The sequence below is a fragment of the Hipposideros armiger genome, unplaced genomic scaffold (genome assembly GCF_001890085.2).
Source record: "Hipposideros armiger isolate ML-2016 unplaced genomic scaffold, ASM189008v1 scaffold_910, whole genome shotgun sequence".
NCBI classification, from domain to species: Eukaryota; Metazoa; Chordata; class Mammalia; order Chiroptera; family Hipposideridae; genus Hipposideros; species Hipposideros armiger.
This window is the reverse complement of record NW_017732260.1, coordinates 111,100-138,854: the sequence shown is the minus strand read 5'-3', so window position 1 is coordinate 138,854 and position 27,755 is coordinate 111,100. Positions and strand designations below refer to the sequence as shown.

Genomic DNA, 27,755 nt, shown 5'->3' with positions numbered 1-27,755 from the left:
CTCACCATGACTTATAGGTCCCTAGATATTCTGGCCTCCCCATTTCCTTTCTGATGCCTTTCCCTTCTACACTCCCGATTTTTACTCTACTCCAGCCACACTGGTTTCCTTGCTGTTCCTGTCTCTGGGTCTTTGCACCTGCCTATTCTTTCTTCCTGAAATCCACATCCTCCTCCCTCCCACATGGCTTCCTCTCTGTCTTTCTTCAGAACTTTAACTGTCAACTTCTTAATGAGTCCTCCTCGATCATTCTATTTTAACATCAGAGCACCAATCTCCTCACAAACCTGGCACTCGTTTTTTGTTTTTTGGGTTTTTTTAAAGATTTTATTGGGGAATTGGGGAAAAGGAACAGCACTGGAGAATTGGGAAAGGGGAACAGACAAGTTGCTGTCCTTTGGTTCTTCAGTCTATTGTGGAGGACGTCGCTTCACTGGCCCATGTTGGTATTATCATTGCGCTCTTCCTGGGTGAGGCAGATCACTGGACGGCCGCGCTTGGCAGCTCACACTGGCTGATGGCCGCTCACGCTGGCTGCTAGCCAACTCATGGTAGTTTATAGCAGCCCACTGCAGCCCAGCTCCAGGTCGAGCTGTTGTTCACCATCTTAGCTGTAGAGGGCACAGCGTCACTGGCCCTAATGTGGGATCCAAACTGGGGCCCTTCTGCTCAGAACTATTGTCCCAAGCCAATTCTTAACCAACGTGCCACTCAGCTGACCCACAAACCTGGCATTCTTAAACTCCCTCTCTGACTTTAAGTTTTTTCTGTAATACTATAAATCTGGTACTATATAATTTACTTATTTAAAAATTTTAATTTGGTCTCCCCTTACTAAGATGAAAGCTCCACCAAGGCAAGGATTTTTGTCAAAATTTACTCCTCTTGGGCTGCCTGAGTGGCATGTTGGTTAGGAGTTGGCTTGGGATGCCAGCTTCAGCAGCAGGGCTCCAGTTCAGATCCCACGTATAAAGGCCAGTGACGCTGTGCCCTCTACAGCTAAGATGATGAGCAACAGCTCAACGTGGAGCTGGGCTGCCCTGAGTCGCCAGCGATGGAGTATACTGCAGTGGGGCTGGCTGGCAGCGGCGTGAGCTTTAGTGAATTTTCGGGAGCCGCCATGAGCGGCCATCCAACAGCTGGCGAGCGACTGCCTCACCTGGGAAGAGCGCAATGATAATACCAACATGGGCCAGTGAAGCAACATCCTCCACAACTAGACTGAAGAACAAAAGGACAGCAACTTGTCTGTTCCCCTTCTCTGATTCCCCAACACTGTTCCCTCCCTCAATTCTTACTAAATTAAAAATAAAATCTTATATAAAAAAATATTTACTCCTCTTGAACCTAGAATCATGCCTGGCACATAGTAGGTCAATCAATAAATACTTGTTGAATTAAAGAACAATGAATTTACCAACTTGTGCATTAAGGTTATCTTAATAATATTGAATATGCACATGTCGGGAACTGGAAACTTTTAGGACTATAACTGGGTAAAAGCAGGTGCTACTCTATAATCTGTTATCCCTCAAGCTAAATTAAAACTTTTGTGTTTTGGCAAGTGGCCAATAAAGCCCTATGTTTAATAAAAACTAGCCTGACAAATATTAACAGATTAAGCAAATGTCAAATAAAGGGGAAAAGGATGGATAAACAAAATTATAGAACAAGAGGTTCCTTGGATCCATTCGTGCCTCACAATAAAGATAAACATTAAAATCAACTTTCCCAACTGAATCTAAATCCAAGTTTCATGTGAATATCCCTTTTCCCAAGCTCTACCACTGAACTTCAAGAGGCTTGCTTACAAGAAAGAGAGCAGAAGAGCAAAGCAGCCTACAAGGAATAATAAGGCCTATGCATTGGGAGAAGGAATTATTTTTCATGGCAAAATGCATTAAAGCAAAGTCAGCTTGACAAGAACCTCAGCACCTCCAAAAAAGCATAATCTCTGCAACTGTGGCCAGGGCACTATGGACCATATTACATACTAACAAGTAGGTCAGAGACTTACAAGAGAGGAACTTTTGGTCTGAGAATCAAAAGAGTAAAATGCAGCTGACTCAGAGAAAGAGTAAATAGATAGAGTGGGGTCCCTATTTGTGAAATATGTGGATAAACTCTGGATGTCCTATCCAACTTAGAAAGGATGCTAGATTAGGGATCACTGTTGTAGCACAATAGAGAGGTTAGGGAATGCAGGTTTTAAGATCAAGCAAGCAACTCAAAGCAACCATTCAAATTCAGTTAACAGATTCCTCCCTCAGGAAGTTGCTGCTGCTCTTGCCTAAGACAACATGACTCCTATCACCTGGTTTCCAGCCTGACAAGCGAGGAGGACGCTACTCTTCTTTCATGCCTCATAAGTTTCATAGCTGTCTAACATAACAGCTAATTAACTATTAAACAGCCATTTTCTTCTCCCCTCCAGAGGGGAATTGTTCACTAGTCATCTAGAAAACATTTCTTATCATGTTCATAAAAGAAAAAAAAAAGTTTAGTAGTCTTTGGAAACCACTACCGATTCAGAACCAAGTGGGCATTTTCACCAATTCTGCAAGCCTCCATTTAGTCCTTGCACTGAAATGATCAGTAACTCCTAAACGATGTTACGCTTTACAAATCCCCAGTTGACCTATTGTATAAATCTTACACCTGTCTTCAGAGAACAGCTAAAGCAAACAGTCAAGAAGGAACTCATTGACAAGGAACATATATTTGCTGTAGGTTTTCTTGGTTTGAATTTTGGGGAACTTGATAGGACATGAAATCAGGCTCTGAAATCTAGTTAGCTGAAAATCAACCCCAAGTAGACTGAGGTCGTAATACTCAGAAAGAGAGAAGGAAATGAGTCTGATAGAAAGGCCACAAGCACAACAGATCCAAAGAAGCGGATCCTGAAAGCAACGGTGTTCTCTGATAAATAGTTCTTGTTTACATTTTCCTTCCAAGCACTTCCAGGTGTTCACAGGATGCAACTCAAGCCCCACTCTACCGTAGGATTAGATTTTTCTCACATCAGAGTAACATATTGATCATGATACTCTGACTACTGTGTCTTTGGTTGATGTTGGATAAAGATCATGCCAGCTGGCCCAAAGTGGGAGAGCTGAACTCAGTACCTCCCACAGACAAGTTGCTGTCCTTTTTGTTCTTCAGTCTAGTTGTGGAGGACGTTGCTTCACTGGCCCATGTTGGTATTATCATTGCACTCTTCCCGGGTGAGGCAGCCACTCGCTGACCATTGGATGGCCCGTTCACGGCAGCTCACGAAAGCACATGCCAGCTGCGGGCCAGCCCCACTGCAGCTTACACCGTTGCCAGCGACTCACAACTGCCCAGCTGCAGGTCCAGCTGTTGTTCACCATCTTAGCTGTAGAGGGCGCAGCATCACTGGCCCTCATGTGGAATCCGAACTGGGGCCCTGCTGCTCAGAGCTGGCGTCCCAAGCAAACTCTTAACCAACACGCCACTCGGCCGGCCCTATAGCTCATTTATTTTAAAAACATTTACCTTAAAAGAATATTCTCTTCTTTTGTATACTCCATCTGGACTAATGGCACTACCATTCACCCACTTACCACAGCCAGAAACCCAAGTTCATCCTAGACTTTCCTCTTTCTCTCATTCTTCATATCCAATCAAATCACCAAGTCCTATAGACTTTAGTTCCTAAACATTTCAATCACCTGTTCCTCTTTGTCCAACTCAACTGCATTACTGCTGACCTCCATCATGCTTCACTTGGACCATCATTATAATTTTCTAAATCATTTCCTTGTTTTTAGGCTTGTCCCACCCAGTCCATCCTTCCTACTACTGCCAGGACAACGTTTCTAAAATGCACATATCATTATATCACTTACATGGTTGCCTTCAGAATATAATTAAAATTCCTTCACAATGCATTTAAGGCTTTTCATATAGCAACCACTGTCTGCCTCTTAATTTATTATTACCACCTTTTCTGAGCACCCACTATGTGCCAGGCTATATGCTAGGACACTGGACACAAAAAGGTGAATAAGACAGATGGTGACCACCTAAAGGAACTATTAATAAATGTGAACATATTTGGGGTGGGGGGGGCATTGGGGAAGAGGTAATTACAAAAACAAACAAGCTACAAAAGTAAAAATTGCAATAATAGAAATATCAACATAGTAGCCAAGAGAAGGAAGTGATTCATCCTGTGAGGGAGAAAATGGGCTGAGTTCAGGGAAGATTCTACATAATGACATCTGAACTGTTTTAAAGAATGAATAGGAACTCTCCTGGTGGACAAGAGCATGGAGACATGATATAGGATGGTGTATTGAGGAAGACTTAAGTTCTGCTTTCTTCAGGACTCACCTTTTTTAGAAGCTTCCTTAACCCTCCCCACCCTACCTCCAGCCAAGCTGAGTTAGGAGTTAAGTCCCCCCCTTTGAGCATTCCTGTGTTCATATGATAATCATTATGGTTGGGCTTTCTTGTCTCAGTCTCTTCCACTAGACTTAAAGATCTAGAGCAGTGGTTCTCAACCTGTGGGTCGCGACCCCTTTGGGGGTCAAACGACCCTTTCACAGGGGTCGCCTAAGACCATTGGAAAACAAAAAGATATTTACATTACGATTCATAACAGTAGCAAAATTACAGTTATAGAGTAGCAACAAAAATAATTTTACGGTTGGGGGTCACCACAACATGAGGAACTGTATTAAGGGGTCGCGGCATTAGGAAGGTTGAGAACTGCTGCCCTAGTAAATGTTTCTCGTCATCATCAGAACTCTTGAAGATACATTCCCTGTCTCACTGGAGTGAGCTGTGATTTTAAAGAATTGCCTAAGGTTAAGCTAGCTGTGGCAGACACACAGTTCCCTTCTTTTCTGGGTCTCAGATACAGCCCTCACAATCCCTTAGGAACCTACATTTTAGGTCTATAAATTGGCAGATTTTCTCAGTACAACAGAGAGGACCTTTTTCATATATTTTAAAAGAGAATTTGGGGACTGCATTTTTTTAAGGCCAATGCCTGGTTTTAATATTTACTAATTACTTCCTTCATTCTCTAATTTCTTACCTCTCAGACTTATATACAACCCATTGGTGATAGAAGCTGATGATTTCCACACACGAAGTAATATCTGCAATTGTCCTGTATTGCTTGGATACTCATATAGAAGTTTTCCCCACTGGAAGACTGCAGTCAAGTTCTATTGCTGATATCAATTACATAAGCACCCAGCAGTAGAACTGCTTCAACATAATTCCTTAAAGATAGGGTCTTGGTTATTATAAAAGCCATAAGATCAAATGGACTAAAGGGTCAGTAAACTGGCAGGAAAGGGACAGATTCAGTACAGAAGAAATTGAATAATCAATGACCTTGGAGATTTCAGACAAATCAGATTTCCTATTGAAGGCAGGGATATAAATAGCACAAACACAACACAGCCACGTAAAAACAAAAGCCACCAACTCAACTTTTTGTTTGAAAACTTGTTAGGTCTAGAGAACTGTTCAAACCACAGCTGCTAATGGTTATAGATTTGGCAATCAAAATGTCTTTGTTAAAAAAAAGTTTTAACTGCCTTACTATTGAGGTTACAAACCACAGCCCTGATGCATTGTTGCAGTCAACATCCTCCCTGCTGTTTCTGAAAGCTTACATCTGCTGCTGGCAGATAAAACGCTGGCAAACGACATGGGCTCCTTCCAGGGGAATATAGAAGTTTTAACTCGATGGCTCTCATCTACCTCTCTCCTGAGCTGAGCCTACAGCCCTTTCTGCAGCACTGCCTACCTTGTCTAGGTTGATCCCCTGCTGTTACTCTGGAGGGTTTAAGGTCTAGTGGGATTTTTTTTTTCTGGCACAAATCAGCCACGCCAGCCATACTATCTTAGAAGATAAAAGGAAGACAAATTCTTAGCTCAGAGGAAAGCATTTTAAGCACATATTTTTAAAGCCACTTATACTGTAGTGCACTTGATTTTAAACAACCACTAATAAAGCCTTTTCTGTTATTTTTAAGGAACTAAATGATCACACTATGCTGAAAATAGTGAGGGCTTAGTATAATATATTTTAACGTATCAAAGAAAGGCCAAGAATGTGAGATCAGGAAGTAAATTATTGAGTTTCTTTGGAAAAGGGAAAAATTAGGAACAAGATGGAGAAGCAAAATGTGGTCCAAGTCACATAGGAGATTAGTTTCAGTTGACATAAAAATTACTAGATCCACACTGGTTTTCAAGGAAAATGGAATTCAGTTGGGTGATGAGAAATGTGTGTAGAGATACAAAAAGAAGAGATAGGTCAGGAAACTGTCTCCTGGATGATTCTGCCTCAGTGAGCTGACCTATGAGGATAAAAGAAAACCAAACATACCTAGACTAGCACATCTTAAACTGTATATACTATAAGGTACCAGTTTTGCAGTGGGGGGGGGGCCATTGCGGGGGGCGGGATTCTGGTCAAAAAGTTTTGGGAACACTGCAAGTTACATCCACCAGATATATCAGAGTAATAATACACACACTAGCATATTAAGGGCTCTGAGAATTTCTACAGTAAACCAATTTATTTAATCCAAATATATTTTCCAACTGTATGTGTCCATGGAATCCCCCCCATCTTTGTTTCAGAGAACACCTATGCCATGGAACAGTTTGAAAAATGCTAGTCTAAAACTGTTATTCCTAAACTTTCAACTCATTCTTTCAGAAATGAGAATAAGGTTGGTAAAATAAGCTAGACAAGCACAATTCTTATGTCACAGAATCCTAGTTCAGACAGAGACTGGTAGATTACCAAGGGTGCTCAAGAAATTTTCCAAAAAGCAGCCAAATATCAAAGGTAAAACTTTTAAAAGTGGTAAGATCCTTACCCATAAATAATCCCCAAATAGGGCTAATATCAATTCTGAATACACTCATGTACTACCCTCAAACACTGAACAGAAACAATGGGGAAAAGGCACTGAAAAGCTGACCATAGAGAAAAGCAAGCATGGGATTCCAATGTTTGAGGAAGCTTAGAGGCTTCTGGCATTTTAGGATATTCTAATGTCATATATCAGGAAAATTCATAAGGCAAGTTGCCAGGACCTCCAGCTGGAAACATATGGGAGGATTCCTACACTTCTATGTGCGCCCTCAGCATCTTCAGGGTAAAAAATAGAATATGAGCTCGAGGAGTATCGTGCTACCCTGAAAGCCAGGTATCCCTGAGAAACAGAAAAGATTTGTTTTGTTAATTAGATTTCTAATTCCCATAAGTTTGTGGTACTCCATAGACTAGGATTAGTTTCCTACCCTTCTCTACATAAATTTTTGGCAGAAAGTAGATTGGCTAACTGTCTAAGGATATAAATCATTTGACCTTGTATCAGGTGGTGGTTTGCTTGATTGACAAATGAGAAAGTAAAGGAAAAAACAACCACCCACACTGCCAGATGCTCCTGAGCTCTCTTTTAGAATGCAAACATCCTAAGAAGAAAATATAATACATTAAGTTAGACTAAGCTGTTAATGGCTGTAAGAGTCTTTAAAATTGTAAAACCTACACCAAAATGTAAGGAATTTTTATATTACTTTTAGCCTGAAAAAAAAGGAGAAGAGGAAAGGAAAGAAGACATTGAAAAATGGGCAAAAGGCCCAAAAGAGCTAGAACCTTTGTTTTCCGTAAGGCCGTAGTGTGGAAAAGAAAGGGCTTCCACATGTCTATGGTTTTGCCTAGGTCTGGGTCAGGTACAAAGAGCAGGGAAAAAAGCTAGAAAGAGCAGAAAAAAGTCAAAATTCATGCCAAACTGCATGTATTGTACTCATATACATAAAGTAATCAGAGAAGGGCTGAGGAGGCAATCCACAAGTAAATGAAAGACAGAAAACGAGAGGGACATAACTATTGGCTAAAACCTGTGAAGAAAGGATAGAGAAGGTGAGATTCGAAGTTTTTTGTTTTTTTTAAAGCAGACAGTAATAATAGTTATGAAAGGCAAATAAATCTGAAAAACAGAATTTACTGAGAAAAAGTAAGCTGAAAAACAGTTTCTTAAGCACAATGGTGGAAGCCTTTTGCCTAAACTAACTATTCGAAGTCCAGGAAAACCATACTGTTAGGTAAGACTCTTCATGCTTCAAGGATGAACCTTCTCATTTTGGATTTCTGCTAGTCTGAGACTAACATTAAGTCTCTAAATTTCAAGAGCTTTCCAATCAAGCTAAAGTCCTTCGGCTCCCTCTGCTGTTCAAAATGTACTTTAGTTATGTTAGTTCAATCTTTAGTGATCAAAAGAAATAAACATATGTGCATATATACAAACACAGACACACACACCAAACCTGGCATGGTCCAGGCAATGAGTTCAAAAACACTTGCTTAGCATGAATTCTCTGGCCTGAACTAAGTGTTCAAGAGTAAATGACAACAAATTCTACCATCCCACCAATGAATCGAAATAATTCAAGGGATAATGGAGGGTTTATTCACCAAAAGCAACGTTTTATTAAGGGCTGAGGACCCTATACTTGTTAGCTGAATTGTGGCAATTGCTTTTTATGAAGAAATGTATATGTACCAGTCCTCCATATACCAGAAACTGAAGTGTCACTAAGTTTTCTCTGCTTCTGCCCTAGTCTTTTCTCTCCCCAATATTTCCTAATTGAAAGATTCTCTTCACATGTCTAAATTCAGTTGCTAACACCTTCTGTCTCCAGGATATTCTGTGTTGAAGGATCTATAGGTCAGCTTGGAGGCAAACCAAGCATCTGTCCAAGAGAAGTATTCTTTACTTACCTGATCCTTAAATTGATTTTGGGACAAGCAGTCAATTAGGTCTACACAGCCCAGAAGACAACCTGATGGATAGTCGTTGGGAAATTCCACATCTGAATAAAAGAATTACAGAAGGATTGGATAAATTTCCTTTGTGACCCTGGAACTCATGAATCTGTTTTCAATTCTGAACAAATCACTTTCTCTATTACCTATTTGTAGACATAAGGAAAACAATGAGATTTTTATTTAGCACATTGTTCATATTTTAGCGAAAAAACTTGTGAGTGGCTGGCTTAGTCCACTATCTACATCCTAAGCTATAGGAAAATTCCCCTTACACCATGGAAGTTGAAGGACCCTACAACTTTACTCCAAACAAATCAATTCCACTAAACTCAACTGGGTCAGACTGGAGTAGGTGGTGATGGGCTTTGGAAACACACTATAGGTGTCAAGAGAAAACCCATAAAAATGTAATAAAAATATTAAAAATGTCAGAACACACAAATTTAAAACAAGCCAGTCGTATCATTCAAAACAGAAATATGTTTTTTTTATGGAATAATGCACTTTTGGTTCCTAAAGCCTGGTTTCTTAAAAAGTGATTCTGTAATTATCCTCTCATTCTACCCTCATAAGAACTGTATAAACTGGATAAGAGGAAAGAGAACAAGACAACCAAGGGTAAGAAGTGTATTTTAGGATCCAAATATAGTGTGCTTGGGGTCAGCCAAAATACACTGCTTAAGTCAACCAACTTTGATCTGTCCAAATCCAATAGCAGATGTCTATTTGGGTCACTCCCAATAAAAATTCTTCCTAATTGTGGCTGTTCTTCCCAATCTAAAGATCCCAGAGTTTATAGATTTTTATTCTCATAGTAAAAAAAAAAAAAGGAGAAAATTTTCTCAGATAAAATTAAGACTAGTTGCTTGATTTCTGGTGTTGGGAACTGATATATACATATATATATATATATTTTTTTTTTTTTTTAAAGATTTTTATTGGGGAATTGGGGGATGGGAACAGCGCTGGGGAATTGGGGGAAGGGAAACAGAAAAGTTGCTGTCGTTTTTGTTCTTCAGTCTAGTTGTGGAAGACGTTGCTTCACTGCCCAAGTTGGCACCATCATTGCGCTCTTCCCGGGCGAGGTGGATCAGTCACCGGCTTCTGGACGGCCGCTCACGCTGGCTGCTGGCTACACATGGTAGCCTATGGCAACCCACTACAGCAGGGATTCAAGCCTACGCCGTCGCCGGCGACTCACAGCAGCCCAGCTCCAGGTTGAGCTGTTGTTCAGCATCACTGGCCCTCATATGTGGTATCCAAACTGGGGCCCTCTGGTGTCCCAAGCTAGCTCTTAACCAATGCGCCACTCGGCCGGCCCAGGAACTGATATTTTTATTTGTACCCTTTGGCAAATTAACGCTTTAAACAGCTGTGTGTGATTTGCCACTAAACACACACACACACACACACACACACACACACACACACACACACACACACACACACACAGAGTTTACAGTCACTTTCAGCCAAAAAAAAAAAAAAGCCACAGGAAGAAGGAAGTGAAAAAAAGATGAATGTCAATGACTTCTCTCCACAAAGTAAGACTGAAAGGAGAATATACTCATATATGGCTGTTACCTTTCCCACGAAGAAAACGGTATGTAGTCTGAAGTTCTGAGACTTCTTGTGGGGAGGGTCTTTTAGCTGTGGCTGCTATCCAAAGTCGTCCTCTGTGAGGGGTGTACCAGCTTCTGCCTTCCACCCTTAAACAAACATGAATTTAGTATAGTAAGAACCTAAATTCTAATGTCCTGGGTGATCTCATAACATAAAGCAAATTATCCAGTTGAGCAAAGAGATCTAGAGATGATACCTCAGCAAGAGGGGTATTTTTTGTGTGAAAAACAACTTTTCCATAACACCCTTCACTTGAGTATGAACCCTGTTCTCTAGTTTTTCCTATCATCAGAACAAAGACAACTTACCTTTCTCAGCTTCTATTTTTTTTTTAACCTGATCTTTTTAACTCAGACGTGGAGCTTTCACTAACTTTGGGGACTTCTACATTCCAAATCTTATATTTTCAAGGCATCCAAGTTGTCCCACAAAAATGGAAATCCTTGCCCTTCTTTGAGTCAAAGGCTAACCTTTTCCTGAAATATTTGTTAATTGTTTTCCAACCTAACAGAAAAATTCTCACCCACACATAACTTCCCAAGAATAGTCCTTTTATAATTATTATTTAATATAATTTAATAAAATGTTTAGCATCTTTACTCTTTAAATTGCAACCACATTCATTTCTATTTTCTGGATATTTTATAAAGGTTATGTTCTTTGTAGATAATTAAACAACCTGTTGACTAGTTTGAAATAATCTTTAAGTGGAATAACAGAATGCATTCAAGAGAATTACTCACTACTCTCCAAGGATTATAAAAAGATGTTTCTCTTCTAGTTCCCACTGATGAAATAAAGTACCTTGATAATATACCTCTATGATACTATTCTTATAATAGGAAATAGGGAATTTCACATTTCCTTAGTTTTCCAATATAAATGAATTGGAAGAGTGCCAGGCACATAGTAGGTACTGAATAAATGAGGAATGAATCCATGTATCTCTGCCCTCCATACCTAATAACTTGAAGGGTTACTGGGAAAATAATTTCACAGATATGGCAGAACCGCCCACTGTATTTCTGTGGGATTAGTGATTGTGGGTTGGATGCTGCTCAACCTGTTCTTTTCAGTGAGAAACTCTGAATACAGATCCAAAATAGGCTGAGAGAAATGCAAACATTCTGATTCCCTCTGCAGAAAGCAAGCTGTTTAGTTTTTGACTTTAGAAAAGAAAGACACCTAAATTACAGAGACTTGACTGAGAACAGACATTTGAGGGCCTAGTGCCTGGGGGCAGAAGCAGATTCACACGAGCTTATTCTAATGGCACTACACACACAGCCTATGAAGCAATTAGGAGCCAAAGAAAGCAAGCCTGACCTTCACAAGGGGAGAAAAACAGTAATGCACCTTAATGAAGGAGGGAAGTCACAACTAATCATGAAAACACCACAGTACAAATAACTGTTCCGAAATGCTGATAATAAATTTTCTTTCAGGAAAGTAGAGAAATGACTGAAGCTTACACAGTGTGAGTGGAAAAAAGCACTGTGAAAACTTGAACTCTAGTTCCATTTCTGCCACTAACTAGCTTTGTAATTCAGAGCAAACTATTATGCTTTACCTGTGCCTGCCTAAATGTCCTCATTTGTCCAAGATTGTAATAGTGGCCTCATCTACTTCACAGAGCTACTGCTTTGAAAACTATAAAATTCTATTTAAATATAAGGTATTATTACTGTTATGAGTTAGGACACTGCCAGGCATATAAAATTCTAATAGATAAAATAAGAAGGAAAAAAGAGATATCTGCATCCCTACATTCACTGCAGCATGATTCACCATAGCCAAGACATGGAAACAACCTAATTGTCCATTGACGGATAATGGATAAAGAAAGTGTGGTGATATATATACAATGAAATATTATTCACAGCTATAAAAAAATGAAGGAAATCCTGCCATTTGCAACAACATGGCTAGACCGTGAGCGCATTACGCTAAGTGAAATAAGTCAGACAGAGAAAGACAAACACTGTATGATCTCACTTATGTATTGAATCTGAAAAAAACCAAATGCATAGATACAGAGAACAGATTAGTGGCTGCCAGAAGGAAATGGGGGAGGTAGTCAAAAGGTACAAACTTAGTTACAAAGAAGTCCTAAGGATGAAATGTACAGCATGGTGACTATAGTTAACAATGCAGTATTGTATATTTGAAAGCTGCTAAGAGAGAAGATCTTAAAAGTTTTCATCACAAAACTCCCAAAATTTGTAACTATATGTGGTGATGGATGTTTACTAAACTCATTGTGACAATCATTTTGCAATACAATCATTATGTTATACACCTTAATCTAATACAATGTTATATGTCAATTTTGTCTCAATAAAACTGGATAAAAAAGGGAAAATGAATGTCGTAATATGTGAAAGAAAAATAACATAAATATATATTATGACCTCATTATATATAACATTTTGCACAGGAAAAAGAATATAAACCCTCCAAAATACTAGGAGTAGCTGTTTTGAGGTGATGGGATTATAGGTGATCTTTCTTTTTCTAGCTACTTTTCGGTATTTTCCAGTTTTCTGTTTACATTTATAAAAGCAAAAAACAACCAAAAAAAACAAAAAAAAATACCTGATATTAAAAAAATATGAATTGAGAATAAACATACGAATCCATGGAACTATAAGCTATTACCATCACTAACAGGTACAACGATTCAATTTTATTATACCTCCACTATCTCTCAACTTGCCCTGCTTTTTGTAGAAAAGGAATTTCTGGTAAAAATAATTTCTCCACGTGGGAGGGACAGAGGGAGAGGGGAGGAGGAGATGCAGGGAGAGAACTAGGGAAGAGGGAGAGAGAGAGGGAGGGAGGGGGAAGGAGAGAGGGAGAAAGAAAGGGAGAGGGAGAGAGGAAACCACAGTTAGATTAGTGCCTTAAAAAATTAATAAATAGACATTAAAAACTTTGAATTTCAAGTAGGATCAAACCATTACAGCTGTTGAGTGCTACAATATACTACAAAGGCAACACCCAGAGTTTTGTCAATAGACTGTCTCCAAAGATGAAAAAATTGGTATTCTATTGTTTGTTATGACTAGGATCCTTAGCCTTTCTAACCTCAGCCCTCTTTAAGCTATTCAGTAAAAAAAACTACTACCAAGTCAGTAACATGAATAAATTGCTTAAAGTTCTATGTACTGAAGAGTATTATAAATCACCACTAGATTAAAGAAAATAAATTCCAATCCATAATTCTAAATCAAGTTTATGTCACAGTAAAATCCTTCACTGCCAAGACTCATTTCCATCCTTACCTTTTAATCCCTCTGACAAGCAGAGAAGCCCAGGGCTGATGCATAGAGAGGCACCAGCCTCCATCAAAGCCTTCTTGAAATTCTTCATCCTGGATTCGCAACTGGTGCCGATATGAGTTGAACTCTAGTTCTGATCCTGCTGAATGGAAAGCCTTCTTCTGTGAGGCTGCACCTGTCTGGTCTATCCACTATACAGGAAAGAAACCAAACATACAGTTCTGACAAATGAAGAACCCGGATTAGGTATACAAAATGAGATGTGTGCTAATAAGGAAGAAATCTTACTGGGAACATATTCTTAGAAAATTTTACCCATCTTCATCTGAAACAGGGCCAAAAAAAGTAGAGAAGATATAATCCAGTAGGAGTCCCAGGTATGATAACAAGATCCCATCTTAAAGGTAATTGGAATGTTGAAATCTCCATACATAGCTTCCTAATTCCAGCAATAGCACAACCATCAAACCAAATAACTGGTCTGTAATTATTTCCATTTTATGCTTATTAGTGATCCATATAGAATTCTGGACAATTTCCCAATATAAATCTATTAACCAAATGATGGTTCAACATTTGGGCCTGTACATTTTTCATGTGCTTATGAGCAGGGTCACAGGCTGCTACCATGAAAAAGCCAAACAGATGCTGTCAGGGCAGCATTTCTGACTATTGGATACATGAATTATTCTTTTACCCTGAAACAAACAACTTGTCCCCTAAAAGAGAGGATGGAGCACTATTGAAACAAGGCTCCCATCATGTAAAGGGAACAGAAAATTATAGTATGCGGGTAATTATAGTAGGCTGAAGAATCCTGGCAGAAGTTCAGTCAGAGAAAGACAAAGGTTAATGTTTCTTCCTTCCAGAGCAAGAAGACTGAGTGCTCTGAAATTTAAGGGCGGGGTGGGGGGAGCATTATCAGGATGGTGAGGTTGGGCTTAGTTGTCTTAATTCTTTGACTTTTCAGTCATTTATAGGGGAAAAAAATGCTAGAGTGGTAGTGTAGAAACTCTAGGCAGTCATTTAACCCCTAAAGGTTTCAGTTTTCTCAACTGTAAAATGATGGGGTTGGACTAAATAAAGCTCTAAGAAACTTTCTGCAATAAAATTTTATGACTCAACTGTGTCATATCTTGAAAAAACACAAACATTTGAGTACTTAACTACACAAAAAGCACATAAAGTAGTGAGACTTATATAAAATATAAAAAAGATATGGTTCTTGCTTTCAAAGAACTTACAATCCTAATAGAAGAGATACATATAAATAACTATGCAAAACATAAGGCAGAACTGAGTAAATACTACACAGGGATATAAACCCTTAAGTGGGAACACAGAGGAAGAACTGATCCATTACAAGGCAAATAAATAATTACATTAAAATGTTGGTATTTGAAAAATTTTGTGGCCCAAATTCTCTGTTCTATTACAGTTTTTGTTTATATTACTTGTTTATTCCCACAGCCACTTTGCTAAATTAATCTCTTATTACCTTTCAATAATACTACCATAGAGCCTGCTAACTGGTCTCCTCATCTACATTTTTAGCCTTTAAATAACTCTCTGCTCTCCTACTAGTGCTACAACACTCATTTGAGCCCTCATCATCTCATCACTATGCTACTGCAATAACCTCCTTAGCAATTTCCCTGCTCCTTTCCACTCCATTCTCTACACAGGTATGGAAGTCAAGCCAATTTTCTGCTAAAATTTTTCAAGGACTCTGCCTATTTTAGTATAACACCAAACTCCTTAACATGAGACATAAGGGCTTTCCTGATAAGATGTTGCCTACTGTACTGGATTAAGTACAATAGTATCCCCCCACATCCCAAATTTATGGCCATGCAGAACCTGTGAAAGTAACCTTATTTGGAGATAGTCTTTGCAGATGTAACCAAGTTAAAATACGGTCATATTGGATTAGGGTGGACCCCAAATATGACTGATGTCCTTATAAAAGGACAGAACACACAGAAAGACAAAGGTACACAGAGAAGGCCAGGTGAAGACAAAGGCGGAGATTAGGGTGACACAGCTACAAAACAAGGGATGCTTGTGGGCACCAGAAGCTGACAGAGGAAAGAGAGCCTTCAGAGGGAGCATGGTCCCGCCAACCTTGATTTCAGTGCTAAAACTGTGCGAGAATACATTTCTGTTGTCTTAAGCCAACCAGTTGTGGTACTTTGTTATGGCTGCCCTAGGAAACTAATATACCTATTTGTCCATTTTAACTTCTAACAATGCTTCATTACTTATGGTTCTCCAACCTGCAATGCTCTCAAGATGCTGAGCCTTTGTACATGTTGAACCTTCTACCTGGAAGTCCCTACCCAGATTTGTCTGCTTAAAAATTCCTATTCACCCTTTAAGTCTCCTCTCAAACACTATTCCTTTTGAGAGTTTATGAACTCTCCTAAAGTCCTTTTATACTCATGATGTATGTCTATTATAGCAATTATCTTGATGAATTGAAATTATTTGTATTCAAACACATTTCCTCACTAAATGTGAAGTCCTTAAGGATAGGAGCTGGGCCTTTACCTTTTAATTTTCCAGCACCTAGCAAAGAACCTGGCACATATACCGTGCTGAATGAATAAATGTGCTCCAGTCAAGCTGTCTAATATACCTAATAACTGCTCTGATTGCATGCCTCCATTCAAGAATCTTCTACAGCTCATTTACAAAATAAAAACGTGAAAACTTCCTAGCTACACATTTAAGCTCTCTAGTGATCTGGGTCTACCTACCCAACCTACTCTATTTTTCATGATATCCCTTTTATGAGTATTATCTAGGTTGCCTAAATTCACTCACTAGTCTATATAAAATACACACACATATATGTATATATATGTGTATGTGTATATACACACACGCATACCATGCTTTTGTGTATCCATGCCTTATTCCTATAGTTCATTCTGCCCAATAAAATGTTCTTTTCCCCACCATCCCCAAACATCCATTTTCCTGTATATTTACTTTTTATGAATGCCAGCTTCCCTATAAAAGCCTTTTTTATTCCTCTCAACTGGAAGTAGTCTTTCCCTTATCTGGGTTTCCAATGTACTTTATTTACATCTCCATTAGTATCAGAGCTGCTTATGTCATCTTTTTCCCTACTAGTCTACAAGTTCTTTGAAGACAGATGCAATGTCTAGTTGTACACAGCAGATGCTTAATGTATTTGACAGAAAAATGAATAACAACAATGAATATGTGAATTAATGTATTAATTTAAAATACCAGTCTATGGGACTACCCATATTCTATAAAATATAGGGAAAGAACATTAACAAAAGGACCACAGAATTACTAAGTCTCTACAATACTTAATAAAACTGTCTCTTGGGAAATATTCAGAACATAATACAGGTCAACTTGTCAGAAGAGCTGAAAAAATTTGGAAAAAATTGAGTCAGAGAATAAGGTTGGTGGATATGTTGAGACAGCAGACTGGTATTTCAAGCCTATTAAATAGTCATGCTTGAAAGGAGAAATATCTGGGCCCAAACTTCTCTCATTATCAGTTAGAGCAAAGGTCCACTAACCTGGGGAGGGGACTGGTAGAGGTTGGGATTCACCAGAACTCCCAAAGGCTCTTCAGAAGATCTATCCAGTTTGGTCAGTGGTGGAGTCAAGGTTCCATTGGCAATGGCCTGAATTGTCTCATCTAGTCTGTGATAAGAAACCAAAGGATGTAAAAATTGGTAATGAATGTTCTATGCTCAGAAGAATATCCTTACTTAACACCAACATAAAACCCCTTCAACAGTCAAAAAATTTGAAATTCAAAGAGGGGTCCATGGATGACCTCCTTCCCTGCTCCCCCCACCACTTCCTTCTTCATCCAAGAACTGTAAGAAATATAAGTTAGTAAGAGTTACACAGAGCACTGAGAAAATAGGTACAGCACACGACAATCATCCATCTGTTTAACAAGATTATTAAAAATGCCAAGATTAGAAAAGTTGTCTAGAAACAGTCAAACCCACAGAAGAGTGTTCTATGCAGCCTATTTACTCAACATTCAGTTATTCCTCTGACCACTCAGGCGTCCCTCTCTCCACTCTTCCATGCTGATCTGAATTCTATCCTTGCTTCAAGGCACAGAAGTTCTAATGAGGCCCTCTATTGGCCCAGCACAAAAGTGCTTACTCCTTTCTCTGAAGTCTTGTAATACCTATTTAGTCATAGGATATGTCCCATGTTATCCCTTGCCTATGGTTGTGCTTGCTATGAATATTTGGCTCTAAACTTATAAAAGAATATGATAATTTTCATTTAAAGATTGTGGAACTAATCCCACTGGTTATTAAGAGATCATAGGTCCTGCAGGAACCATATCTTATTCTATTATATAGCTCTACTTGCTGCTTTACTCCATTCCTGTCTAAATACTAAACAAATGTGGATGATGATAATTCTGAGGCACAACATACTGAAAAGGTTCTACAAGTAGGAAAGGCTGAACCTAACCTTGAATAAAATTAAAGAGATACTTGTTAGGAATCTCTTATATACACAAGGCAACTTAAAAGGTGTAGGAAACATGGTTCCTGCATTCAAGAAGTTTTGACTCTAAATGGCGGGTTTAAGACAGCCATAAAGATGATGAATTAAACACGAGAGGATGTAATTAATACAATGAGACATGCACAGTCCATCTGGTGGTTATTATTCTATTATCCCAAGTGTTGTACCAAGTAGTTCAAGAGACAGGTAGACATTGGAAAGGCAAAGATTGTGGGAGTGATTTCCGAACCAAATGCAAAGCAGAAAGAAAGGCATGAAGCTTAAAAAAAAAAGAAAAGAAGGTACAAGAATTTGAAGGAAGAGGTGAGTCTCAAAGAGTGGGAACAGCAGGGTCTGAAGGAGGGAAATAGGTTTAAGACATAGTACAGTGGTAAGTATATCCAGGACTCCAGAACCTGTAAAAGAAATAATACAAACAGCTAGCCAATACATTTTTAGAATGTTCACGCTTACTAGCATACAAAAAAGCATGGAAATGTGAATAAAAATTGTGATAAAATACTACTTTTCATGTATCAAAATGGCAAATATTTTTTTAAATTGTTGAGAAGAGAATGAAGAGCCCAACATTTGATATCAGGTGTGTAGCTGTTAAGTCAAAAAGTATGCAATTTAGGGCCGGCTGAGTGGCGCGTTAGTTGAGTTGACTCGGGACGCCAGCTCTGAGCAGCAGGGCCCCGGTTCAGATTCCACGAGGGCCAATGATGCTGAGCCCTCTACAGCTAAGATGCTGAACAACAGCTCGACCTGGAGCTGGGCTGTCGTGAGTCGCCAGTGATGGCGGAGGCTGCAGCCCCTGCTGCAGTGGGCTGCTGTGAGCTACTGGAGTGGCTAGCAGCCAGCGTGAACAGTGGCAGCCAGTGTGAGCTGTTGTGAGCGGCCGTCCAAAGGCCGGCGAGCGACTGCCTCACCCAGCAAGAGAGCAATGATAACACCAACATGGGCCAGTGAAGCGACGTCCTCCACAACTAGACTGAAGAATAAAAGTACAGCAACTTGTCCGTACTTTTCAAAAACAGAAAACAGACAAGAGCTGCATGTACTTTCCTTTCAGTACTGTGCTAGAGTCAATATGCGTATCTCTTCTCAACAATGTTGGTAACTTGAAATTGGCCATAATGAGAAGTTTTTTCAATAGTCTTTATATTTTAGAGCAGTTTTACATTCATAACAAAATTGAATATAAAGTCCAGAGATTTCCCATATACTCCCTGACCCCACACATACAGAGCCTTTCCCATTATCAACCATCTCTCACTAGAGTGGTACAAATTTCTACAATTAATGAATTGTAGATTGTAGATTGACACATCATTAGTACCCAAAGTCACAGTATACATTAGAGTTCACTCTTGGGTGTTGAGGTTGTACTATTTCAATACTCGCAACCACAATGAGTCATATCCATTTTCCCACACTCACAGATTATGCAATAGTATATATATTTTATTTCAGCAATTTAATGATACATTATGTTTAAAAATTTGCATTTCCCTGATAACTAGTTGAGTATCTTTTAACTTAATGGCTACTTGTTTTCCCTCACCTGTAAATTGTCTGTTCTTAGCCTTTGCCCATTTGTCTACTGGATTTTTTGTCCTTTTACTTTGCAGGAGGTCTTTATATACTATGACTATTACTCTTTAACTTAAAAATGTTTAAAATATTTTCACTCAGTCTGATACTTTTTTACTTAATTTAAAATATCTTATGTCTTCTTGACTTCTAGATTTTATATCTTGCTTACAAAGAGATTTATCACACCGAGACTATAACTATATTCTCCTATATTTCTATATTTCCTTTTTAAGTGGTTTTTTTAATTATATTAGTTTCAAGAGTACAAAACAACATAATGATTAGACATTTACACCCCTCACAAAGTGATAACCCTCCCAAGTCTACTACCTCTCTAATATTATATATAGCTGTTACAATACCATTGACTATATTCTCTATGCTGTACTTTACATCTCGTGACTATATACATATATATATATACTCGTGTGTGTGTGTGTGTATATATAGTTGAAATTCAATATTATTCTACTTGAGCTTAAGGTGTACAGTGCAGTGGTCAGGCATCTACACAATCTATGAAGTGATCCCCCTGATAAGTCCAGTACCCATTTGGCACCCTACATAATCTTTACAACATTATCAATTATATTCCCAAAACTGTATTTCACATCCCTGTAACTATTTTGTGACTACCGATTTATATTTTCTAATCCCTTCACCTTCTCCCCATCCTCCAACCCTCCCTACCATCTAGCAACCATTAGTTTTTTCTCTGTATCCGAGTCTATTTCTATTTTGTTTGCTCATTTATTCTGTTCTTTAGATTCCACATATAAGTGAAATCATATAGTATTTGTTCTATATTTCTTTCTGATCCTTTTATTTCTTGTGTATTTAACTCTTTAGTCAAATTTATCACAGTATGAAGTAGAGATCTGTAGATTTTTTTCTAAGGTGACCAATCATCCCACCCATATATTTAATCCTTTCTTTACTGTTTAGAAATATTACCTTTATCAATGACTAAATTTACACACCTATAAACACACTCCCATGCACACATATATACACAATGCAGACACACAGGTCTCTTTCTGAAATCTGTTTCACTGATCTATTCCTGTGCCCAAACTACCTCATTGTTTTAAAAACAGTTTTTATACAACTACAGTAATTATCTAACAGGACAAGTCCCCCTCCCTGTTCATTTTCAGCATTTTCTTAGCTACTCTTACATGTTTCTAATCCAAATGAATATATTATTTTTAAAATCAACAGAAATAACCGATCCATTAGAGGGACAAATACTTTATAGTCAAACTGCCCCCTTCTTTCACACTCTTTCTGTTGCTGCCCCCTTACCTGGTGTGATACTCAGCTAGTGGATTTTCATCTTCCACAATCTTCCTGCCTGCAAAGTCAATAGTGATTTTCTTAGTGAGGCGAGATGCATGTCGAAACTCTCTCAGCTCTTCTTCTCGCTTCTGTAGAGTTTCCCGCTCAATTTTGGACAACCATTGGTTAGAATCACTGGCAAAGTAATCGGACTCATCATCAATGACTTGGGTCCTTCGAATGCTAAGAAAAAAAAACAACACATGGCCACTAGGTCACCTATTGATAGATAGGGACTTGATTACTGGGAAACTGTTTTAAGGTAGCTCACTTTTCTGCTGTCCTAAAGGTTATTACCTCAAATATGGATGCCCAAGAATGCTCCAAAATCAGAAGTGAGCATTTAAGTCCTATTTAAACATTTGAAAACCATCAACTGGTTTTCAATATACCATATTTCCCCATGTATAAGACACACACTTTTACAAAAAATTTGCGGTCTTAAAACTGGGTGCGTCTTATACAGTGGTTGTAGATTTTTTTTAACTTGCATTTTGTGCTTGTTTTTGCTCTCATACAACCACTGTATAAGACACACACAGTTTTTAGACCCCAAATTTTTCGAAAAAGGGTGCATCTTATACATGGGGAAATACGGTATATTTAGTCCAAAAAATGAAAGAGAAAAGAAATAAAAAATAGAACTAACAAATCCATATACTTGTCTCTTAAAGAAAAGTCAGTGGGTTAAATGACAAAAGCATAGGAGTGTAAAAGACAACTTACGGACATTTTAATATATTGATCATTGAATCGGAAAACAAATTTAGTGTCAAAGGGAAGGAGAAGGGTAAATCATGCTTTCCCATGATAGGGCATTGCCCTACACTCTCCCAGAGGCAACTTCTTACAGATTCTCCAGAGCCCAGTACAACAGTTTGCACATGGTAGGCACTCTAATATATATGTTGACTGAATGAATGAATGGCTACAAGTAAAACAAGTGGAATTCTGTCAACCCAAAGCAACTTTCCCGGCGGTACACTAGCATTTGCCAAAAATAAAAAAATGTTGCAGGGTAGGATCCTCTTGGTGGGAGCCTATCTTATTCAAACATGCATTCAAAACCAAGATGTTGGCCTCCTATGTAGGGCATCTAGGTCTTGTTTTCCTGTAAACTTTTTCATATTCCACCCCTAAAAACGTATCAATTGCCAAAATAATGTTTTAATGGGCAGAACCTGTGAACTAGCCTGCTTCTTAGCATTTGTCATTCTAACCATATCATACCTAGTTCTGTCAAACTCTAACAGTTTGTCTTTATGTTTGACAGCCTTCTCCAGACCAGACTTAAATCGCAATTCTTGATGAGGAAGAAGGTCCTTGGTAGAGACGTCCACCTTTCCAGAATTCTCCGTCCCTGAAATTCAATAAGGAAATCAAATGGTGTCAGCCTATAATATAAAGTAGTTGTATTACTGTGCAGCAAAGAACAAAATCAGAAGCTCTGCCCTGATGGCCAACAGCCTTCATTTCAATGGAAAACAAACAAGTACACAGGCCAGGCTTTACTTGTCAAGCATCAAGCAGTGCTTGACACGTAACAGGTTCTCAAGAAACATTATGGTCCTTTTCTCCCCTTAAGGAAATCTGGATCACTAAGGGTACCAAACTGTTTAACAATACAATATAAAAATGCCTTATTAATGAAAAATTTTAGGACTGAATATCACCTTTAAACATACTTTTATATATCAAAAGTAAAAACTATGGGCCAGCCGAGTGGCGCGATGGTTAAGAACTGGCTTGGGACGCCAGAGGGCCCCGGTTCGGATCCCACATATGAGGGCCAATGACACTGCCCTCTACNAGCTGGGCTGCCATGAGTCGCCGGCGACGGCGTAGGCTGCAGCCCCTGTGGCAGTGGGTTGCCATGGGCTACCATATGTAGCCAGCAGCCAGCGTGAGCGGCCAGCAGCTGCAGTGAGCAGCCATCCAGAGGCCGGCGACTTATCTGCCTCACCCGGGAAGAGCGCAATGATGGTGCCAACTTGGGCCAGTGAAGCAACGTCCTCCGCAACTGGACTGAAGAACAAAACGACAGCAACTTGTCTGTTCCCCTTCCCCCAATTCCCCAGCGCTGTTCCCATCCCCCAATTCCCCAATATAAAAAAAAACAAACAAGTTTCACTTCTTTGAAGTTTCTCAATAAAAGCTATGCGTTGGCCCGATTTGGGGCTCAGTCCCAGAGAGGCTGCAGCCTCCTGGCCCCGCTTTAACTCTATCCTTGACTCTCGTGTTTCTTTAACCCTGCGCCGCCCCTCTTCCTCCCCACCGCCATTGCTGCGCGGGACGCGACAGTGGTATTACTTACAATTTGAAAAGGGTCAAAATATCCAGTAATCAGAAAATAAGCAATCTAATTACAATAAATCAAGTTAATAGATTATTTTTGGCCACAAAAAAATAAATATGGAGAATATATAGCAATACAGAAACTAATTATAAAATATCAATTGAAAAAAAGGAAAAACAAAATTCTATACACAATATGATCACGACTTTATAATACAAACCAATCTATCTATTTATATACATAAATATTTGCATAAGTGGAAAGTAATGAGTACTGTTTTTCCTTTTTAAAAAATGTCCTTAACTCTTTTTATCACGTGGTTTTCAACTATAAGACTTAGAAAAGGGTTGCAAAAAAAGTAGAGTTCCTGTATAACTTTCATTCAGCTTCCCTTGATAATCTTACATAACCATAGCACAATCAATCAGTAAAAAATTAACATTAGTACAATACTATTAACTAAATTACAGACTTTATTTGAATTTCAACATCTTTTCCATTAATTTTATTTTTCTGTTCTGGGATTCAATTCAGGATCCAATTGCAGTTGCTTGTCATGTCTTAAGTCTCCTCCAATCTGTGACAATTCTTGTCTTTTCTTATCTTTCGTGACCTTGCAAATCTCCTGTTCTTAAACTTTCATCCAACAATTTCAGCATCCATCAGTGGATCTTAACTGTAGCAATTACTACTACTGTGGTGTTCTAATGCTGATTTCCTATTATTCTCATTCCTTCACGGTATTATTTAGAATTCTTCTATAAGAAAGAGTGGTCTCTTCTCCATTTATTAATTAATTCAGAATAATTTTATTCCTTGTGTTATAACCCATTACTATTATTATTAGGTTTTTTGCCCAATGTTATGTGGTTTTAATAATAATTTTCAAAAAAATAAATGCTTATAGAATGAGTATATAAACTGCATCTTGCAAACCAGGACACAAGAAAGAGAAACAATCACAGAAACACCAAAATGTATCTATCACACAGTAAACCAATCAGAAGGTTGCTGCCCTACCTGACATTAGCTTCTTAAGCAGTTTCTGGCTCTTGTTTGAGTCACGTTGTAAAATATCCTGTTCTTCACGAGTACATACCTATAAAGTAATAAAAGAAACATGATCCAATAGTTCAATTATATTGTTTGCTTGATATACCTAAAAAGTAACCTTAAATCACACATCAGATATGGCAATAAAATAATGAGACTGTTGGTGCTTTATCCAAACATGACAAAATAATAATAATAAATACACACACACACACATACACATAATCTCCAAATGATTTTTGCCCTAGTCTCTTTCCATTTCTCCCTTCTTTCATGAACCATACAAAAAAAAATCTCACTGCAAGTGTCCCTGAATGACTAGTTAAAAAAAAAAAACCTAACCCATTTTCAAAGCACAAAGATTTGCCATCATTGTGAATACTGGGAAAAATACACGAGACCTTTTTTTTTTAAAAAGAATTCCAGTTCTAATAATGAAATCCAAGTCTTACAAGATAAAGTCTAAACAGGTGTTATTTGAAAGAAGCAGAAAAAGCAAATTACAATGTCACCAGTGAAAACTAGGCCAGCTTTTACACTATACACTATATATTTTGTTTCTTTGCCTTCAAACATTATAAAATAATGAATATATTAAGCAAAGAAAAAGTTCTGTTTATTATAAAATCACTGCAATTGTAAAAAAAAAGAGGCAAAGAAAGAGTTACTTAAAAACAGTTTCATATTAAGCTTATAAAACTGCAAGCCTTCAAGGTCAATCTGCTCTACATTCCTGTTTCTTGAACCGTTAGATCTTCAAGGGATCTAACAGAAAACACTGTACTTCCTAGCACTTGCCTCAGTGGCACACAGAGTTCCTGCCAGCAGCTCCATATGGGATTTACTGCCGTTTTATGAACATTACATTTTTCAGGTTATCCACTGTCTATCAGCTTGTTCTCTGGGTATACTGAAAAATTAAAGGCCCCAAACAAAGCAGTTAAAGAGAAGGGACAACATGGGCCGGCTGAGTGGCGCATTGGTTAGGAGTTGGCTTGGGACACCAGCTCTGAGCAGCAGGTCCCCGGTTCAGATCCCACAAGAGGGCCAGTGACACTGCACCCTCCACAGCTAAGATGGTGAACAACAGCTCGACTTGGAGCTGGGCAGTTGTGAGTCGCTGGCGACGGTGTAGGCTGCAGTGGGGCTGGCCCGCAGCTGGCATGCGCTTTCGTGAGCTGCAGTTAGCGGCCATCCAATGGCCGGCGTGCGACTGCCTCACCCAGGAAGAGCGCAAGGATAATACCAACATGGGCCAGTGAAGCGACATCCTCTACAACTAGACTGAAGAAAAAAAGGACAGCAACTTGTCTGTTCCCCTCCCCCAATTCCCCAATAAAATCTTTAAAAAAAAAGAGAGAAAACAAAACAATATAAAATAGATACCTTCACCGACACCAAAAGCCACTATTTCTGCCAGCCAGCTCAAGAGGCACAATAAGCTTTCTAGACAAATCATTACAGTGTTTGTAAGAGAGTTATTAGTACTAAACTCGTTTTTTTTGTTTTTTTGTTTTTTTTTTTAATGAAAAGGGCATGTCTGCATTTTTACCATGCAGACATGGTGTTGAAGCATGCAGGGACAACCAATACACTTTGATGTCACTGCTTTTTTTTTTTTAATATAAAATTTATAAAAATTTACAGAGTAAATGAATATACATTTCTTGATACCAACAACAAAAATTGAGATCCATTACTGCTAAACTCTTGAGGTCATTCTCTCAGACAAAGCAGAGCTATAAAGAGGTGTCCTGGAAACAGAAGCTTTAAGGATCGAGGATTACATCACAGTGGCTTTGTTCCCCTAGGGATATGAACTATATACGAAGACTGACAAAAAATGTTGACATTTCACGCCCTACAGTTTCCTTGAAGTTAATCTGATACAAGACTTGGATCCCTCAACAATGCGTATCCTCAAAACCTTTCTCACTAAGAGGCCTCGGCACTAGAATATAACCTTGGGTTTTTTACTAAAAAATTCCTGTCACTACAGTTTACTGGACATCTTAGGGAAGAAATTTACTATGAAAACAGAAACTGCTAGGGATTTAAATGTCCCTAATTATTAAACCCAAGCATAGTAAAATAAAATAGAAAATAAACAATTACCAGAGTCCCACAGAATAAGCAAGGGCCAGATCCCTCTTGTTCACAGACTATACGCCCACAGATCAGACAGTTATTGATCAGCTTGTGCTTCTGGCCCAGGCAATCACAAGGGTGGCGACCAGGGATCAGGACCGCCAGCTTGTCTTGTCCCTCTTTTGTGTACAGACTGACAAATTTCGTCTTCTTCTTTAAGGAGCTGCTGCTCTCTTGTGCCTAAGAAAAATATCAGAAATAACATCAAATAATTAATGACAATGAAAAGACTTGAGGGGAGAAAAACCTCAATTCTGTTCACTAACAACTGTTCCACTACCCAGGAACCAGGAAAGAAGGCAGTGAAAGAAATACAAAGTAGTTATAATCAAGGGTCTGAGAAAAGGTTATGCTCTAGAAAAACGAGTTAATATACCTTGCCTTTTCTGTTAGTAGCTTTCAGCCCTCTACTACAGCTGGTGGGAGGTAAAAAGGAGCAGTAAAAGCTGATTATGTGACATATTTAAGCTAAATTAGAGATCATAAGAAAGAAAAATGTCTCTAAAAGCTGATGACAGTCACAGATTTGGGAATATGAATAAAATAAGAAAAATCAATAAAAACTGACTCAATAAGAAAAAGTCAGATAACACAATAGAAAAATGGGCAAAAGACCTAAGCGAAAACTTCATAAAAGAAGATATCCAAATGGCCAAGAGTCACATGAGTAGGTGATTAACTTCATTAGGCATCAAGATAATGCAAACTAAAACCAGAATGCAATACAACTGCACACCAACCAGTATAGCACGGTAAAAAAGAGAGAAAATACAGAGTGCTGGCAAGGATACAGAGCAATTAAAGCTCTCACACACTGTTGGGGGGAGTGTAACTGGTATCTATTAAAGATGAAAATGTGGGGCCGGCCGAGTGAAACAATGATTGAGAACTCGCTTGGGATGCCAGAGGGCCCCGGTTCGGATCCCACATACGAGGGCCAGTTACACTGCCCTCCACAGCTAAGATGGTGAACAACAGCTCAACCTGGAGCTGGGCTGCTGTGGGTCGCCGGCGACGGCGTGGGCTGCAGCCCCTGTGGCAGTGGGTTGCCATGGGCTAC

At 38.8% G+C, this 27,755-nt stretch overlaps 1 protein-coding gene across 1 annotated transcript in view; it reads right to left on the bottom strand.

Annotated features, from left to right (window-relative positions):
• TRIP4 (thyroid hormone receptor interactor 4) overlaps positions 1-27,755 on the bottom strand; it is a 48,489-nt gene that overhangs the window by 9,452 nt on the left and 11,282 nt on the right. Inside the window, exons 4-11 of the mRNA XM_019630436.1 lie at positions 26,663-26,875; positions 24,515-24,593; positions 22,429-22,558; positions 21,166-21,381; positions 17,298-17,424; positions 13,738-13,925; positions 10,415-10,539; positions 8,783-8,874 (exon numbers count right to left, since the gene is read on the bottom strand). Of these exons, the coding sequence (XP_019485981.1) occupies positions 8,783-8,874; positions 10,415-10,539; positions 13,738-13,925; positions 17,298-17,424; positions 21,166-21,381; positions 22,429-22,558; positions 24,515-24,593; positions 26,663-26,875 (1,170 nt within the window). The remainder of the gene's footprint in view (positions 1-8,782; positions 8,875-10,414; positions 10,540-13,737; positions 13,926-17,297; positions 17,425-21,165; positions 21,382-22,428; positions 22,559-24,514; positions 24,594-26,662; positions 26,876-27,755) is intronic.